The sequence below is a fragment of the Anolis sagrei genome, chromosome 4, assembly GCF_037176765.1.
Source record: "Anolis sagrei isolate rAnoSag1 chromosome 4, rAnoSag1.mat, whole genome shotgun sequence".
Taxonomy (NCBI): Eukaryota; Metazoa; Chordata; class Lepidosauria; order Squamata; family Dactyloidae; genus Anolis; species Anolis sagrei.
In genome coordinates this window covers 129,402,150-129,421,494 of record NC_090024.1, presented here as the reverse complement: position 1 = coordinate 129,421,494, position 19,345 = coordinate 129,402,150, and the positions used below count along the sequence as shown (strand labels likewise).

The following is a 19,345-nucleotide window of genomic DNA, read 5'->3' as shown; positions in this document are numbered from 1 at the left end:
GGCAACCTGGCAAAATGGCACTACCCAAAAGAATCCCATACCTTGTGTGACTGTGGAGCAGAACAGACAACTCTGCATTGTGCCTTGCCTCATGTACAGAGGAGGAATTGTTGGAGGGTACAGACAATGCCGTTGCTGTTGCCTGTTTTTGGTCAAAAGACATATAGCCGCCTGCACACCTTCTATTTTATCAGTTTTATACTAATTTATGCAATGCTTTTGATACAAAATAAATAAATAAATAGTTCACCTACAATCAAAGGGCATTCTGAACCCCACCAATGATGGAATTGGCCCAAACTTCACACAGAAGCCCCATGCCTTGGAGGGACTAGCTAGGAGAAACTCTCTCCAGCCTTGCACGCTCTCCCTTGCCCCGTACATTAGCACATGTGCACCATGCTGCCATGCGCCGAGCACGCCTGTTCTTCCCTCTCTGCTTGGAGTCTCAGAAACAGCCCTCCCCTTGGCTGAGAGGCTGACTGAGAGGCCAGCCAATCATAGCAGAGGAGGACTTTTGGTGGGAGGATTCCCCAACTGTTTCCAAAAAGGAAAAGAAGGATAGGCGGAGAGGTCTTCAGCCTTCTCTGCCAAAGGGATATCTAAGACCATCAGAAATATATGTTTTCTGATGGTCTTTGGCAACCCCTCTGAAACCCGCTTGCGACCCCCTCAGGGGTCCTGACTCCCAGGTTGAGAAACATTGCTCTACATGTTGGAAAGAGAGAGAAGCTGCAATCAGTTAAAATGAGAATACCTTAAACAACTTGGAGGAGTCAGGAACACAGTGAGGGAAGACATTACCAAACTTTTTCTGCATTTGTCCTGGTTGTGATGATTATTTATTGAAGCCCTACTGAGTAACCTTATAGATCAGATCAACATCTATCTAGTTCTGCATGTTTTGAAAAACATCTTCAGCTAGAAGATCTCAGGCAGCTTTATCCACCAGTAGGTCACCAGCACACCAGCACTGATGTGTCACACACTTTCTTTCCCATTCCTTTGAATACTCTTCAAAAAGCAATTGTCTGTTCTGTTACTGAACTGACAGCATAGTCTTCCTGTTGATGTTGTTTTCTAAACTGAACGTAAATATATCATTCTATATTTCAAAGAACATTGCTTCTTTAGCTCTGTCCTAGGGATAACCTGGGCTACAGATGGAAAGCTCCTTGTGCTACAACAATAAATGCATTGCCTGACTTACCAGGCAATGCCTGTTGCAGCGAGGGGCGCTCTCCCGCCGGCTATGAGATCACAGGGGGCTTCTTCTTCCCAGAAGCCCCCTGCGCGGGGGAAATTTTCCCACCGGTTGGCCAGCTGGCCAACCAGTGGCCAGCCCTGCACGGCCAGCTGATTGTCCAGGGCCGGCCTCCTCCCTCCATCTGGCAGCCCTTATAGGGTTGCCCAGCGCATGTGCAGGCACTGTGCCTGATTCAACTTGCCATCCTACCCTCCCTGCACGCTCATGTTGTTTGGTTACTGTTAACACTGTTTTGGTTTTGTTATCCTGTCACAACTCTCCTTGGTGTGTGGCATGGGATCTGGATCTGGTTTTCTTTTCCCCCACCCAGTCATGGGGGGGACGGGACGTCTGGTGGTTCCCAGGGGTGCCGAGTAACTCAGCCCGGTATTGTGCTGGTGGCACCCTGACATGTGTAGCGGTATTGGTCAGCAGTGGGATGACCGATCTTGATTTAGAACCAATGCCTGGCTGCCAGCCTTCCAGTTCCTGTAATCAATAAACAAGTTGTGGCCATTTTCTTCCCATTTCAGTGTGTGCATGGTTTTTCTGGTTGTTGGAGGGAGGCGTGCCGCCTATCCACACGCAACGGCTTTTTCTGCTTTAAACCTCACTGTGCAGAAGTTATTAATACTTTGCATGTTTTAAACTGTATATATATGTGTTTGGGTTAGCTACAGTCACACTGAAGCAGCCTATTTCAGAGATCCTCAGTCAGCGTTACCATGGAGACCAAGGCAAGCTGGCAGAAGGAGAAGTGGGAGGAGCCAAGTGGAGAGAGTTTTTGAAAACAGACAGTTTGAGAGTCAGTTAGGAGTTGATTTTGTATCTGAGAGGAGTAAAAGAGTGAAAGTGAAGAGTAGAGTGGGAGAGTGAAGTGTGAAGCAAAGAATTGTGGCTTTTGGGAAGCCTGAATAGCTACTGGAGGTTTCCTAGTCTAAGGAGGTTGAAAGGAGAAACATAGCCAGTTTTCTTTAGTCAAGGGAAAGGCTAAAGGATAAGCTTGGTAATTTATTTGATCAAGGAAAGATCAAATAGGGAAGATATTCCTGTACTGAAACATTGTTTAGTAATGAGAGCTTCACCTCAGTAAGATACTGTGTAACCTGGAAGAGTGAAATGTTTAACTAACCAAGTATTATTCAAAGTTCTATAAAATAAGTTACAATCTTGCAACCACACACTTTGTACTCAATAAACCAGTTATCTTTTGTTGAAGACAGTCTCATCTCCATCCATTCTGCATCTGTATTGCCACATCTCACAGTAATACCTCATATCTCACGTTGGTGGCAGTTACCATAGATTACATATAACAATTGGCCTCTACTATACCAGTTGGTGGCAGAATTCAGAGAAATAAACAATAAATCTCCCTCTACTCTCCTGTCACATGACAGCACGTGTGCTTTCTCTCCACTCTGATCACCTCCTTGCACTCACCCAGAATGGCAGTGGGCTTTCTCTATACAAAGGGGCATGTAATACTTTTGGGTGCGCACAGCAGCTCTGTTCCGCCTGCACCAGTGGTAGCTCCCAGCTTCCATATCTGTGGCAGTGAACCCACTCTGGGGATTAGCGTAAACTTTAAAGAGTTATCCAAGGTGCTAAACCTGTTTTAGGAATCAAGCTCAGCATGTGGATTATTCCTTTAACATTTGAACTAAAAATCCAGAGCATGTTTCAGCACCTCAGGCACACCAAAGTTAGTTTAAATGGGTGTCAAGCTCTTTGAAAAATGGGATTTTAAGTCAGCACCTCGGAAGCAGCTGCCAGAGTCTTAGCAGAATGGGGCATCCATCTTGCAGCCGTTGGGGGCCCAGCCAAATAGGGCCTATCTGGGCATGAAAATATGCAGCAGAGTTATAGGAGACAGACAAAGCAGAAGCTAAAGAGAAATCCTCCCTCTAGGGCGGAACGTCCTTGCTGGTGGAATTAAGGAAAACCTGTTTCATGGTCCTCTGTAGCACAACCCAACCATGAAATCACTGCAAACAGCAGCTTTCAGAAGAGGTTAAGAAGAGACTGGAAAGTGTTTCCACCTTTGATCCTAGCTTTTCTTCTTCTCTGATGTTAGCAATAGGAAGCAAACCTATGCATGCTTGGAAGAAAGCACAAATTAACTCAGGCATCTTGGACAGAATACAGACCTCTCTTATCGGATACAAGCAAGTTAGCGGAAAACAGCTCCTGTTTAATATATATAGATAGATACAGACAGATAGATAGAGAGATGCATACACACACACGAGACAGACAGAGAGACTCCTTCTGTCTGTCACATGTGTGTATGTATGCATCTCTCTCGATATATATCTCCATTTACATTAGAAAGGGGAAAATTAGCATACATATTAAACTGCTATTTAGAGTTAAAAACCTGCACTAAAACATTGCATTCCATGACAGAACTGAGAAATGCCTTTGATGATTTTACTTCCCACCTCTTTTTATTCCTGTGAAGGGAACAACTGCATGAATTTCTGGAAAATTCAATTTTTTGTGCATCCCCAACAAAAACCCCTTTCTTGCTTTACCTTTCTGTATCTCTTATCATCTCACACCCTTCTATAGCATTCTCTTTGTTTAGTTAACTTATTTTCACATGTTGTTGTTGTTGTTCATTCATCCTGTGGCTACTCCATGATGACATGATGGCAACAGTCTTGGACAGCAAGGGCTCCCAAAGTGACCCATTTAAGGTGGAATCAGGTGTGAAACAGGGATGTGTTATTGCCCCAACCTTATTTTCTATCTTCATCATTATGATACTTCATCTTGTTGATAGGAAGCTTCCCACCGAAGTGGAAATCATCTATGGGACAGACGGCAAGCTATTTAACCTCAGCAGCCATAACCAAGGTTACAACAACATCTGTTATAGAACTCCAGTATGCTGTTGATAATGTCATCTGTGCACATTCAGAAGAAGATCTACAAGCCACTCTAAACACCTTTGCAGAAGCATATGAGAAGCTCGGCCTGTCATTGAACATTGAAAAAACCAAGGTGCTGTTCCAGCAGACACCAACCAACCCCTCTCCAATGCCAGAGATACAGCTTAATGGTGTATCATTAGAAAATGTTGACCATTTCTGCTACCTTGGCAGCCACCTCTCCACAAAAGTCAACATTGACACTGAAATTCAACACCGCCTGAGCTCTGCGAGTGCAGCATTTTTCTGAATGAAGCAGAGAGTGTTTGAGGACCGGGACATCCATAGGGATACCAAGGTGCTTGTTTATAAAGCTATTGTCCTCCCAACCCTGCTATACACCTGCGGGATATGGACAATCTACAGATGCCACATGCAATCCTGGAATGATTCCATCAGTGCTGCCTCCGGAAAATCCTGCAAATCTCTTGGGAAGACAAGGGGACAAATGTCAGCGTGCTGGAAGAAGCAAAGACCACCAGCATTGAAGCGATGGTCCTCCGCCATCAACTCTGCTGGACCGGCCATGTTTTCCGGATGCCCGACCACTGTCTCCCAAAGCAGTTGCTCTACTCTGAACTCAAGAATGGAAAAAAGAATGTTGGTGGACAGGAAAAGAGATTTAAAGATGGGCTCAAAGCCAACCTTAAAAACTCTGGCATAGACACTGAGAACTGGGAAGCCCTGGCCCTTGAACTCTCCAGCTGTGCCCAGCAGTGCTGTAGAATTTGAAGAGGCACAAATGGAGGGCGAAAGAGAGAAACATGCCAAGAGGAAGGCGCATTAAGCCAACCCCAACCGGGACCACCTTCCACCTGGAAACCAATGCCTTCACTGCGGGAGAAGATGCAGATCAAGAATTGAGCTCCACAGTCACCTACGGACCCACTGACAGAACACTGACCTTGGAGGACTACCATCCTCAGACTATGAGGGATCGCCTAAGTAAGTAAAGTCATTCGTTCAGTCGTTTCCGACTCTTCGTGACCTCATTCATGGACGAGTCTTCGCCAGAGCTCCCTGTCAGCCATGGCCACCCCCAGCTCCTTCAAGGTCAAGCCAGTCACTTCAAGGATGCCATCCACCCATCTTGCCCTTGGTCGGCCCCTCTTCCAATTCCCTTCTATTTTCCCCAGCATCATTGTCTCCTCTAAGCTTTCCTGTCTCCTCACATATTTTCACATAGATCCCAGCAAAAAACCCACAGAGCTAATGGCCTCAAAATTCAGTCTGCTGGGACAGATACAGTGTCTCTATTGGGTGTTCAGCCTATAAAACTGGAAAGCAAACTGGATGAAAAGTAGGCTTCATCCTCTGAGGTGTCCTAACTATTGATGGGCTTAAAATCTTTTAACATTAGAATTAACTAATAATTGCATCTTAACCATAAATTAAAATTAACATTTGCACTTGCAGTGGTTTCACTGTTGTGAGCTACAAAACAATGTAACTGAAGTGCTAACAAAAAGTAAAAAAAATCCAACAGAAAGAAACAAGATGAGGTGGTAACATTCGTTTTATTGTCCCTCATTTAACTAACTGGCTATTTATCTAACTAGTTCACTAGTTAATACAGGTTGAGTATCCTTTGCCCGCAAATCCAAAATTGTCCACATAAGTGGATGAGATAGTGACACCTGTGCTTTCTGATGGTTCAGTGTTCACAAACTTAGCTTCATGCACAAAATTCTTCAAATATTGTATCCAGAATTATCTCCACTATATATGTATAAGATATATAGATAAAAACTAATTAGAAAGTGTTGGTTTCTAATATATGTAATTTCTTTATGCTTGTGGGTAAACAGTATTTTTTTGCTGTTTCTTTGTCAGTGTTGATGGGCAGATTGTCTGGTTTGTCTACTATGGAACATGCAACATATATGTGTCCTTCTTTAGGGGTCCCTTTCAAGTCTATATCTCTTTGTGTGTGAATCATATATATCTATCTACATCTATGGCTGGATGGCTCTTTGTCAGGAGTGCTTTGATTATGTTTTCTTGCCCTGGTGAAGGGAGTTGGACTGGATGGCCTTAAATATGAGAGCTCTGTGTGGAAAGTTTGCCCCAGTTCTGTCATTGGTGGAATTCAGCATGCTCTTTGATTGTAGATGAAATATAAATCCCAGTAACTACAACTCCCAAATGTCAAACTCCATCTGTGTTCATATTTGGGCATATGGAATATCCGTGCCAAGTTTGGTCCAGATCCATCATTGCTTGAGTCCACAGTGCTCTCTGGATGTAGGTGAACTACAATTCCCAAAGCCAAGGTCAATGTCCACCAAACCCTTCTAGTGTTTTCTGTTGGTCATGGGAGTCCTGTGTGCCATGTTTGGTTCAATCCATAATTGGTGGAGTTCAGAATACTCTTTGATTGTAAGTAAACTATAAATCCCAGCAACTCCAAAATGACAAAATCAATTTGTTTTGATTGATGGTCACTCCTTGGGTTAGTAGGTGTCTTGTGGCCAAATTTGGTGTCAATTTGCGCAATGGTTTTTGAGTTATGTTATTCCCACAAATGAACATTACATTTTTATTGATATAGATTAAAAAAATTCATGTTTAGACTTGTGACCTCGTTGAGAAATTTCCCTGTTGTAGGACACTTCAGCCTCTTTTCAAGCCTAGAGAGGCACAGAGCTCACCAGGTAATGTTAAACTACTTACAGGGTTGAAAAGAGGCAGAAATGTCCTGAAAGGAGGGAGCTCTGAATATGGGCCAGCAACCCTGTTCAGAGCTCCGACCTCCTTTCGTGCATTACTCTCATGGTTCCAGCTGAAAAGTAGATGGGATGGGAACCATCAAAGTTTCCCATCCTGTTTCATTGTCCTCCTCCATCAGTCTCCTTTATCATATGGGGTTTGGGCAGGGCAATTTTATTTCATGAAAAGAAGAGGTTTTAAAGTGGCATCAGTCTCCTTTAATGTAAAGGGCTTTGTGAAGGCCAAGGGATCTCTTGGCTTTCGAATATTGTAGTTTCCCCAGATTTAAAAAGTGATGACTGTAAGATGAATGTATTGACAGCTCTTAGGTTTCCTGGTGTGTGATGCGAAGGCAAAACTCAAAACGGGGGTGGGGGTGGGGGTTACAATCTAGATTGTCCCCCTCCCTCTTGACTTTCTGAAAAAAGGTGAAAACTTGGCTCTTTGAGCAAGCTTTTGCGAATGTAGCGGACTAGATAACATGAAACTATGAATGATGAACATGGAATGGCCAGAAGATGTTACTGGAAAACGATTTTAACAAGATGCCATTGGTGATTACATGTTTTAATGGTTTTATATATGTTTTTATATTGTTATGGTGACTGTTTTTAATCGCACTTTTATGAATGCATGGCATCGAATCGTGCCAATCTGTAACCCGCCTTGAGTCACCGTATGGTTGAGAAAGGTGGCTATAAATGTCGTTAATAAATAAATAGAACATCAATTCTCTATTCTAAAAGGACGGTCACCCACGCTTTCCCATCTCAATGGGATGAGGTCCATGGTCATATCTCTAAGATATCTCTTTTGCATATGCAAATATTTCAAAACCACAAAGAATCCAAAATCCTTCTCACCCCTAGTATTTCAGATAAGTGACTCTCTGCATTTAATATAAGTTAAAAAATAAATTAACCTGTCACTTTATATTAGAAAACATCTAATGCAGTGGGTAACTTAACAGAGTTTAATTAGTTGCTATCACTAGTTTATTTTTTGTCAAGCTGCTGTTAAAATTCAAGATTGTTTCCCTGGTGGCTAAATTTCAATTGCCAAGCTGCTTTTTCTCTGCCCTCCACTAAGACAGGTGGGGAATATTCAATAGTTACTAGCCGCTAGCTATTAAAAACTAACAGTAGCAATGTAGATAAGACATCTTCTGGTCATCAGCACCCATTAGACCAGGGGTCCTCAAACTAAGGCCCGGGGGCCGGATACGGCCCTCCAAGGTCATTTACTCAGCCCTCACTCAGGGTCAACATAAGTCTGAAATGACTTGGAAGCACACAACAACAACAACAACAACAACAACATTATGTTTTTTGTTCTGATGTATTTTGAGCTCGGCCTCTTGTAAGCCGCACCGAGTCCTGCGGGAGATGGTAGTGGGGTATAAATAAAGGAGTATTATTATTATTATTATTATTATTATTATTAACAACAACAATCCTATCTCATCAGCCAAAAGCAGGCCCACACTTCCCATTGAAATATTAATAAGTTTATATTTGTTAAAATTGTTCTTCATTTTAATTATTGTATTGTTTTAAAGTGTTTTTTGCACTACAAATAAAATATGTGTAGTGCGCAAAGGAATTCATTCATTTTTTTTCCAAATTATAATCTGGCCCTCCAACAGTTTGAGGGACTGTGACCTGGCCCTCTGTTTAAAAAGTTTGAGAACCCCTGCATTACAGAAACATCTTTCTTATAAACTGTAGAAATCACAAAAGAGGACACAACAATAAAATAACACACACCCTAAAAGCTAGATTTTAGAAGTGCGTGTTTTTAAACAATCAAATAAGTAGCCATACATAGATTTGAATTCAGTTATCATATTTTTCTATTTGTAAATAATAATAATAATAATAATAATAATAATAATAATACTTTTTTAATACCCCGCCACCATCTCCCCAAGGGGATTTGAGGCGGCTTACATGAGGCCAAGCCCAACAACATCAGTAAAACAACAAAGCAATAAGCAAATAAAACAATACAATTAATACAACTCACATATAGACAATAACACACAAAATTTTTAAAAGATCAAGAAAAAATGCTCATGCCTCTTTAAAGAAAGGTTTACCTGTGAGCGTGACTCTGGTTGTGACACCTGGACTCCGTGGCACCAAGACCTCATGGTATTGCTCGCCTGCCAGTGTGCTGTACACCACCTTGAAGGTTTTCACCTCTGCCTCACTGTTATCCCATTCAAGTTCCAGGCGGTCTGACATCCGAGAGAGTACATGCAAGTTCTTGGGGGCATCGATTTCTGGGTTTGAAAAAAAAAAAAGGAAAACAGTGGTCTTGCTTCTCTTTCTCTCCTCTTTATAGCCAAAATCTATATACTCCTTAATTCTTCCCAAGTGTAACATATAGTGTAAGTATAGCTGATTGTATTGTTGAATGCTTAGTAAAATGATGAAAAAATGCTCTGCGAGTGGGTAAGCCACTCTAGTGCTATCATCTCCTCTGCAACTCCAGGCAGAGAACGTAAATCAGTAATTCTTGCAGTGAGCCAAGTTACTTTGTTCATTAACTAATACTAATGATAACCCCTTATCATTTATGTAATGCATTAAAGCATGCAAAGCATTTCATGGTCTTTACCTAATTAGAATTTAGGGAACATTGTTCAGTGAGATGTCATATATATATATATATATATATATATATATATATATATATATATATATTCAGGTTTGAGATGATAACAAATCTGCCATATTCCTCCATAATTTTTGAATGATTAATTGCTTTGAAATTGAACCCAGTGATGGAAATCCAAGTAATTAGATATAAAGCTGAAGCATATTTGACTCATATTTAAAGGATACAATGCACAAGTGCCTAAATGTAATTTTAAATAGGTCTTCATATGACGTTCCCCTGTATTGAGCCAGAACATTGGGCCATCCACTAATAGACAGTCTGCTCTCCCCAATAAGAAGAGCTTCAGGGACAGAAATGCCAGAAATACAGCTTAATGGTGTAACATTAGAAAATGTTGATAATTTCCGCTACCTTGGCAGCCACCTCTCCACAAAAGTCAACAATGACACTGAAATACAACACCACCTGAGCTCTGTGGGTGCAGCATTTTCCCCGAATGAAGCAGAGAGTGTTTGAGGACCGGGACATCCGTAGGGATACCAAGGTACTTGTTTATAAAGCTATTGTACTCCCAACCCTGCTATAGGCCTGTGAAACATAGACTGTCTACAGACATCACATGCAACTCCTGGAACAATTCCATCAGTGCTGCCTCTGGAAAATCCTGAAAATTTCTTGGGAAGACAAGCAGACAAATGTCAGCATGCTGGAAGAAGCAAAGACCACCAGCAGTGAAGCGATGGTCCTCCACCATCAACTCTGCCACGTTGTCCAGATGCCCGACCATCTCCCAAAGCAGTTGCTCTACACTGAACACAAGAATGGAAAACGAAATGTTGGTGGGCAGGAAAAGAGATTTAAAGATGGGCTCAAAGCCAACCTTAAAAGCTCTGGCATAAACACTGAGAACTGGGAAGCTCTGGGCCTTGAGCCCTCCAGCTGGAGGTCAGCTGTGACCAGCTGTGCTGTAGAATTTGAAGAGGCACAAATGGAGAGCGAAAGAGAGAAACGTGCCAAGAGGAAGGTGCGTCAAGCCAACCCAAACCAACGCCTTCCACCTGGAAACCAATGCCCTCACTGTGGGAGAAGATGCAGATCAAGAATAGGGCTCCACAGTCACCTACGGACCCACCACCAGTACACCGATCTTGGAAGACAATCCTACTCGGACAATGAGGGATCGCCTAAGTAAGTAAGTATTATGACATGAATTGAATGTCTGAGGAAATGAAACATCAGATTCCACATCCAAATGGACACTATGTCAAAAAAGCTACAGTCATGAAGAGGTTGCATTTGAATTGCATTATTTCTCAGTAGTGTACAATTTCACTACAGAAGTAGCCAGACATCTCTAATTGGGATCTCAGTAGATGGCATTCAGGGTCACTGACACTGCATGCTTCTATGCACAACAGAAGTGTACTGCCAACAGAGGGAAGAAAGAAAGAACCAAAAGCAAAAGCAAAAAGGGAGATGAAATAAAGCACAGAAGACAAAGAGTTGGATCCATATTTAAGGTGCAATTCTATACAACTTATTTGACAGTAAAACCCATTAAATAGTGGGGCATACATTTGAGAATACCCATTTAAAATTGTGGTACAAATTAGCTTCACTTATTTTCCACTTTTTTTATTTCGTATCAAAAGCATTGCACAAATTAGTATAAAACTGATAAATATAGAAGGAACGCAAGTGGCTAAATATCTTTCGACCAAAAAGGGTAACAGCAATGGCATTGTCTGTAGACTTCAACAATTCTTCCTCTGTACATGAGGCAGGGCATAATGGACAAGCATACAGATGCAGAGTTGTCTGTTCTGCTCCACAGTCACATAAGGTAGTGCCATTTTGGCAGGTTTGTAAGGTTGTCTTTTGTTCTGCTCGCTCCACTTCTGTTCAGGGAGTTCCAAGTTGTCGATTCTTGGTTTGCCCCTGGAGGAAGACCCTCGTGGGGGGCCATCCAGATGGGATTTCCTGGTCTAGTTGCCCAGAGGGATACCTTGCTGTTGCTGGGGGGACGCCAAGAGGGGTGGTAGTTCTCTTAAAGCTTTTCCTTGATTTGAGTCTGCTGGGAGGAGGCTGGTAGACATGTAGTTGATGGCTTTCACAGTGTTCAACCTTATTTCTCTCACATTTATCAGCAACTTCCTGTCGCACATCGGGGGGGGGGGGAATGCCAGCTAGCTTGTAGATTTTATCAACAGGTGTAGGTTTAAGACATCCTGTGATTATTCTGCATGTTTCATTCAATGCTATGTTCACCTGCTTTGCATGGGCAGACCTATGCCAAACTGGGCAGGCATAGGGTTTTTGTAGGGTTTTTCGGGCTATATGGCCATGTTCTAGAGGCATTCTCTCCTGATGTTTCACCTACATCTATGGTAAGCATCCTCAGAGGTTGTGAGGTCTGTTGGAACTAGGGCAGGCATACTCGGCAGTTGAGTAAGACAAGGCCAGGGCTGATGTTCTTACTAATTTTGTGTCTGCACCCCATGCCAGTAAGTTTCCGCAGGATGTTATCGCGTGCAGCTACTTTATGCTTGGTGTTCAAGCAGTGTTTCCTATATGCTAGTGTTCGATCTAAGGTGACACCGAGATATTTAGGATGGAAACAATATTCAAGCTCTTGACCTTCCCAGGTGACTTTCAATTTCCTGTTGGCTTCACGGTTGCATAGGTGGAAAACACACACTTTTTGGCAGGGTTAGGCTTCAGGTGGTTATCCTTGAAGTAGCTTGAGAGATATTTCAAGGCATTAGTAAGTTGGATTTCAACTGTTTCAAAGTATTTTGCTTGTTTAAGCCAGACTTTGCTTGTGGGGGGATGCCAAGAGGAGTGGTAGTTCTCATAAAGCTTTTCCTTGATTTGAGTCTACTGGGAGGAAGCTATGTAGTGGGTGGCTAGAGAGTCTGGCTACCAGTATTAAAAAATTCTAAAATTGCAACAGCAAAAACAGCAGAGAGGAAACAGGCAGGGACATCTAATTACCTTTCAAGAAGAGTTTGCTCCAGGCACAGTCAGCCCATTGTATGCTAATCAAGGTGGTCAGTTGAAACATTCACACCTAGCCCAACTGACAAATGTTCTTTGTCTCACCCTGGTCATTCCACAGATATATAAACCCTTTTCCCCAGTTCCAACAGACCTCACCTCTGAGGAAGCTTGCCATAGATGCAGGTGAAATGTCAGGAGAAATGCCTCTAGAACATGGCCATATAGCCCGAAAAAACCCACAAGAACTTAGTGATTCCAGCCATGAAAGCCTTCGACAATTTTGCTTGTGTTGTTAGGCCAAGGTCATCAGCATATATAAACCACTTTGAGTCCCACTCAGGGTGAGAAAAACAGTATACATATACTGTAAATAATAAAATAAATAAATATAAAGCTCTTTGTGAGTGGTGGTTGTGGCTGATCGTTAGTAAAGATATTAAACAAGGTTGGTGCAAGAACGCTGCCTCGGGGTAAACCATTCTTTTGCCTCCTCCATCTACTTTTCTGCCTTGAAACTCCACATAGAAGCTACAGTTTTCTAGGAGAGTCTGGATAGTTTTTGTAAAATCATAGTCTCGGGTAATATGGTAGACTTTCTGCAGAATTTTCCTATGTTGCACCATGTTATAGGCTGCTGTAAGGTCGACAGAAACTGTTCCAGTAATGCAACCTTTCTCATATCCTTCCTCGATTTTCCACTGAAATCAATGAGATTAAAATCATGACTAACTTGTCCCATTGATTTGCAATGGGACTAATTAGTTTGGCCAACCTGCAGTACTGCCCAATAGATCAAGTTAGAAGTACTCCATAGGGCTGATTATGATGTAGTTATTTCAATAAGGCGGTGTAGGTTTCCTTGAAAATAGCTGAATCAGAGTCAGTCCTGGGAAAAATCTCAACTTGATGCATTGGCCATGATATTGCCATTTTTTTTTGAGGTCACCTCCTTTCTAACTCTAATGCACTCCCGCCACAGCAATTCTGTACGAATTGTATTTTATTTTTAAAAACTAACGGCCTTATGCTGTAAAAAACAAGAATGACATACAATAGTTTGCCTGTTTTATTTGCTTTTTTATTATAACATTTTATCAAAGTAAAGTCAGCAATGAAAGACTCAGCAAATCAATAAGTGCAACCCCCCCTATTCTTAAGTACAGTCAGCAAGATATTATCATACAGATAACTGAAAGCAGTAGTATCCATCTGTAATCTTTATGACAGGCAATATCTAAGTCATAAAACAGTTCCAAAATCTGCTTCCTACTTTCCCCTTTATGCAACTGTAAATTAAACCTCTTAACTGTCTATAGAGTTTGACATATTTAAATTTCCCGAAGCACCCATATGCAATAATAGAATGCAAAGTGCATGTGCTGCTACTTGGAGTCTAAACATCTCTCTCTTCTTCTCTCAACGCAAAGTATGGAAAACGGTGTGTTCCCTCTATCTAATATCTAATATCTCCTTATGGGCACCTTATGGATTTGATTATCCTTATTTTATTTAGGAAATAGATACATGTTCTTAATAACCATGCTTCAGGTGATACACTCCAATAGACAAGGAGATGCGTGCAAGAATAATTATTCAGCAGGCACAGAAGCACAACAAAAATAACAAAATTTATTATGGTCCAAAGACCCTTAATTCCGTAGACGCCTGAATCTGATCCTGAATATTGGTGCAGTTATTTGATGTATCTCATGGGTGAACAACAAGTGGTCGACAGATCAGACATTTCATCTCTACACATGTTTGTTGTCCCTGCCCACTGAACTGTAGTAGTGTGACAGCAAATGAAGGAAAGTACATCAATGAACTTCTGGAAGGTTAACTGCATTGCATAATCCTTCAAGAAACACAACTGTGGAGTTGCAGCATGCCTTTTTTTTAAAAAAAGCACAAAATCATATTTTTCCTCCAAGCCAGCAGTAGGAAAAAATCAGTCCGATCTGTTGCACTGGCAGATTTTGGTAGTGCGTAGTAAACGCAAAGGTGCAGCCTACAAAAAAATTATGAATGATTACGAACCAATAATAATGGCGAAACTTGTAAAGGCATTTCAAGAGATGAAAATAGGAAAAGCACTGTGTCCTGATGGATTGATGACACAATACTATAAATCAATACTATACTATACTATAAGTCAAACTATAAATCAAATGCTGATGACAACATCGTCTGTGCGCTCAGAAGAAGACCCACAAGCCACTTTAAACACCTTCTCAGAAGTATACGAGAAGCTCGGCCTGTCACTGAACATTGAGAAAACCAAAGTGTTCTTCCAGCGGTCACCAGCCAATTCCTCTCCAATGCCAGAAATACAGCATAATGGTGTAACATTAGAAAATGTTGACCATTTCTGCTACCTTGGCGGCCACCTCTCCACAAAAGTCAACATTGACACTGAAATACAACACTGCCTGAGCTCTGCGAGTGCAGCATTTTTCCAAATGAAGCAGAGAGTGTTTGAGGGCCAGGACATCCATAAGGATACCAAGGTGCTTGTTTAGAAAGCTATTGTCCTCCCAACTCTGCTATATGCCTTCAAGACGTGGACTATCTACAGACGTCACATGCAACTCCTAGAACAATTCCATCAGTGTTGCCTCCGAAAAATCGTGCAAATCTCTTGGAAAGACAAGCGGACAAAATGTCAATGTGCTGGAAGAAGCAAAGACCGCCAGCATTGAAGCAATGGTCCTCTGCCATCAACTCTGCTGGACCAGCCACGTTGTCTGGATGCCCGACCACCATCTCCCAAAGCAGTTGCTCTACTCCAAACTTAAGAACAGAAAACCGAATGTTGGTGGGCAGGAAAAGAGATTTAAAGATGGGCTCAAAGCCAATCTTAAAAACTCTGGCATAGACACTGAGAACTGGGAAGCCCTGGCCCTTGACTGCTCCAGCTGGAGGTCAGCTGTAACCAGCAGTGCTGTATAATTTGAAGAGGCATGAATGGAGGGCGAAAGAGAGAGATGTGCCAAGAGGAAGGTGCATCAAGGCAACCCCGATCGGGACCGCCTTCCACCTGGGAACCGATGCCCTCACTGCGGGAGAACATGCGGACCACAGTCACCTACAGACCCACTGCCAGTACACCGATCTTGGAAGACAATCCTACTCGAACAACGAGGGATCGCCTAAGTAAGTAAGTAATAAGTCAATAGAACAGTGGTTCTCAACCTTTCTAACACCAGGGCCCCTAAATATAGTTTCTCATGTTGTAGTGACCCCCAAATATGTTGGGGTGACCCCCCAACCTCGCCTGCCTCCCGCTCTTGAATGGCGAGAGCGCGAGGCAAGTGAGGCAGGCTTTGCGTGAGGCCAGGCCTTGTGCGGAGGACCCCTCGCCTGCCCACGCCCTTGCTGGATGACTAGAGTGCGATGCAGGCGAGGCAGGCTTTGCATGAGGCCAGGCCTCGCGCAGAGGAGCCCACGCCCTTGGGGCGGGGCCAATGGAGGTGGCCTCGCGACCCTTCCAAAATGGCCAGGCGACCCACCTGGGGGTTGCGACCCCCAGGTTGAGAACCACTGCAATAGAAAGTCATGTATACTTCTAATGCAAACATCCTCAAATTGCAGCCCTCCAGCTGTTTTGGCCTCTAACTCCCAGAAGCCCATGCCAGCTTGTTCAATTATCAGGAATTCTGGGAGTTGGAGGCAAAAACAGCCTGACGGTTACACTTTGAGGATGCCTAATCTACGGCAAATGATGAATGGCACACTAAGGAATAAAATAAAATACCAGATTTTTTGAAACAGGCAAATATAAATTTAATTCCTAAGCAAGGCTGTGTTACTGAGGATGCAATATATATATACAGGCCTACATCTTTGTTGAATAATAAATATAACATTTTTGCTACAATTTAAGCAAAGAGATTGAAAAAAGTTTTAAACATTTTTAAAACATGATAACCAAGCAGGATTTTTTTTTAACCAAAGAAACATTTAAGTGACAATGCCAGGCATGTCCTGGACATTTTAGAATATTATGACACTCACAATGAAAAACAGGTTGCTCTGATATGCTGGATGATCAACTAGAAAAGAAACATGGAATATTATTACTATAGATATGATTACTGTGCCTAGAGATGGAAAGAATCAGCTGTCTCAATGCGAGAAGAATGACAGACAAAGATTTGTGAATAAGCTGAGATGGACAAACTGACAGTGCTGATCAAGGAGAAATCCTTTACTAACTTTAAGAAAAATTGGGATTTGTTTATACCTTTTTTACAGAAAAGATTGGTTTACCAAAAGTAAATGAGTGGATAGTAAGGTAAAGGTAAAGATTTCCCCTTGACGTTAAGTCTAGCTGTGTCCAACTCTGGAGGGTGGTATTCATCTCCATTTCTAAGCCAAAGAGACACCTCCAAGGTCATGTAGTCAACATGACTGCATGGAGTGCCATTATCATCCTGTCAAAGCAATACCTATTGATCTACCCACATTTGTATGTTTTCAAACTGCTCGGTTGGCAGAAGCTGGGGCTAACAACAGGAGCTCACCTCACTCCCCAGATTTAAACTACCAATCTTTTGGTCAGCAATTTCAGCAGCTCAGAGGTTTAACCTGCTGTGCCACTGGGGGCTCTGATTGGTGGATACATAATGATATTTAAAGTGAGCCAAAAATAAGAAATCAAAATCAGCAAACACCGAGTGTGAGGCTTATAAATTACTAGTTATGTGTTTAGAACATGTTCAATAATGTGGATTTGTTTTCATTAGGGTGATTGTCCTAGATATAGTTGTGTTATTTATTGCAGTTTAGTTTTCTATATCATGAAAAATTGATTTCTTGGCATTATTCCTGTTTTCTCTAATTTTTTTCTTTCTGTAATTCTTTTTTTTTTTTGTGCATTTTCGCGTCTCAGTACTTTTGAATAAAAATCAATACATATAAAGTTGTTATGGACTTTCCCGCTGTTAGGCATCTTCATATGCAAGATATCGGTGTATTTATGCACACTTTTATCTTGGACTTACCTGTTACAAAGTGGGCGAATACAGCTGTACTTTCATTGGTACCCCGGACAGCAGCAATAGAGACTTCATATTTTGAACCGGGTCGCAGGGCCTGCATGGAATACTGACTCAAGGGAGGCTGGAGCCGGAAGGTGGTCTTTCCCCCTTCTCCGTTCTCTAGACCATACTTCAGAAGGATGTGGTCAACTTTGGCCCGAGGTGGAGTCCATTCAACAAAGGCCACTGTATCTGAGACATCTCGCACCAATATCTGGGTTGGCCCATCAATGACTAAACATGATAGATCCATAAAGGAATGGAGATGAAAGGAGAGAAGGAAATTACAAGAGAAACAGATACATATGAAGAACGGTTTTAGTGGGGTGAAATCTTCACTACAGATGTGGGGGAAAAATCACTTTTTAAAGGTTTCCTTTTTTTTTTCCCGGTCCCATTTTTAATATAGAATCATAGAATCAAAGAGTTGGAAGAGACCTCATGGGCCATCCAGTCCAACCCCCTGCCAAGAAGCAGGAATATTGCATTCAAATCACCCCTGACAGATGGCCATCCAGCCTCTGTTTACAAGCTTCCAAAGAAGGAGCCTCCACCACACTCCGGGGCAGAGAGTTCCACTGCTGAACGGCTCTCACAGTCAGGAAGTTCTTCCTCATGTTCAGATGGAATCTCCTCTCTTGTAGTTTGAAGCCATTGTTCCGCGTCCTAGTCTCCAGGGAAGCAGAAAACAAGCTTGCTCCCTCCTCCCTGTGGCTTCTACTCACATATTTATACATGGCTATCATATCCCCTCTCAGCCTTCTCTTCTTCAGGCTAAACAGCCTTCTCTTCTTCAGGCTAAATATCATGGAAATTACACTAAAGATTGGTCACCTGTGGTATCTGGACTACCTGTAGCTTTCCAGACCATTTTTATGCCTTTAGGTCTAGACCAGTGGTTCTCAACCTGGGGTCCCCAGATGTTTTTGGCCTACAACTCCCAGAAATCCCAGCCAGTTTACCAGATGTTAGGATTTCTGGGAGTTGAAGGTCAAAAACATCTGGGGACCCCAGGTTGAGAACCACTGGTCTAGGGCATTTCTGACACCCTAATTATGCTTTGACCTCTTTATACGCTATGGGGTAGGAATAAGGGAAATGACTAGGTAAAGGTAAAGGTAAAGGTAGTCCCCTGACATTAAGTCCAGTCATGTCTGACTCTGGGGTGTGGTGCTGATCTCCATTTCTAAGCCGAAGAGCCAGCGTTGTCCGTAGACACCTCCAAGGTCATGTGGCTGACATGACTGCATGGAGCGCCGTTACCTTCCCGCCGGAGCGGTACCTATTGATCTACTCACATTTGCATGTTTTCAAACTGCTAGGTTGGCAGAAGCTAGGGCTGACAGCGGAAGCTCACGCCGCTCCCCGGAATCGAACCTGCGACCTTTCGATCAACAAGCTCAGCAACTCAGTGCTTTAACCCACTGCGGGAAATGACTAATGGGCTGCAAAATGCAACATTTTATTCTCACCAGGGCATCCTTGTATGTGTGGGAGGAAAAATTTATCAGATTCTGACTCAAGGTCACACTTTGGTTTTCACTGTTTGCATACTTCCCCCTCTTTCTTGGATTTTATATAACCAACTGGCCCAACCTGGTTAGGACAGGTTCTTTTAGGCGTAAAATGCCTTTTGGGTTGAGCATGCCAAAATTGCTTGCTTTACTACTTTAAGAGGTGTTTGGGTTAAACATTTTCTGGCTTTCTCAATTTCAAACTTTTTTTATATATATGTTATGCACATTTTTGAAATAATTTTGTCTGAAGTGCTGTCTCTTCCACTGTTGTCT

At 42.4% G+C, this 19,345-nt stretch overlaps 1 protein-coding gene across 5 annotated transcripts in view; it reads right to left on the bottom strand.

Moving 5' to 3' along the window:
• TNR (tenascin R) overlaps nucleotides 1-19,345 on the bottom strand; it is a 745,794-nt gene that overhangs the window by 77,287 nt on the left and 649,162 nt on the right. For all 5 annotated transcript variants that reach the window (XM_067467656.1, XM_060774408.2, XM_067467655.1 and 2 more), the window contains 2 exons: nucleotides 17,520-17,789; nucleotides 8,990-9,175 (listed from right to left, as the gene is read on the bottom strand). In XM_067467656.1, the coding sequence (XP_067323757.1) occupies nucleotides 8,990-9,175; nucleotides 17,520-17,789 (456 nt within the window). The remainder of the gene's footprint in view (nucleotides 1-8,989; nucleotides 9,176-17,519; nucleotides 17,790-19,345) is intronic.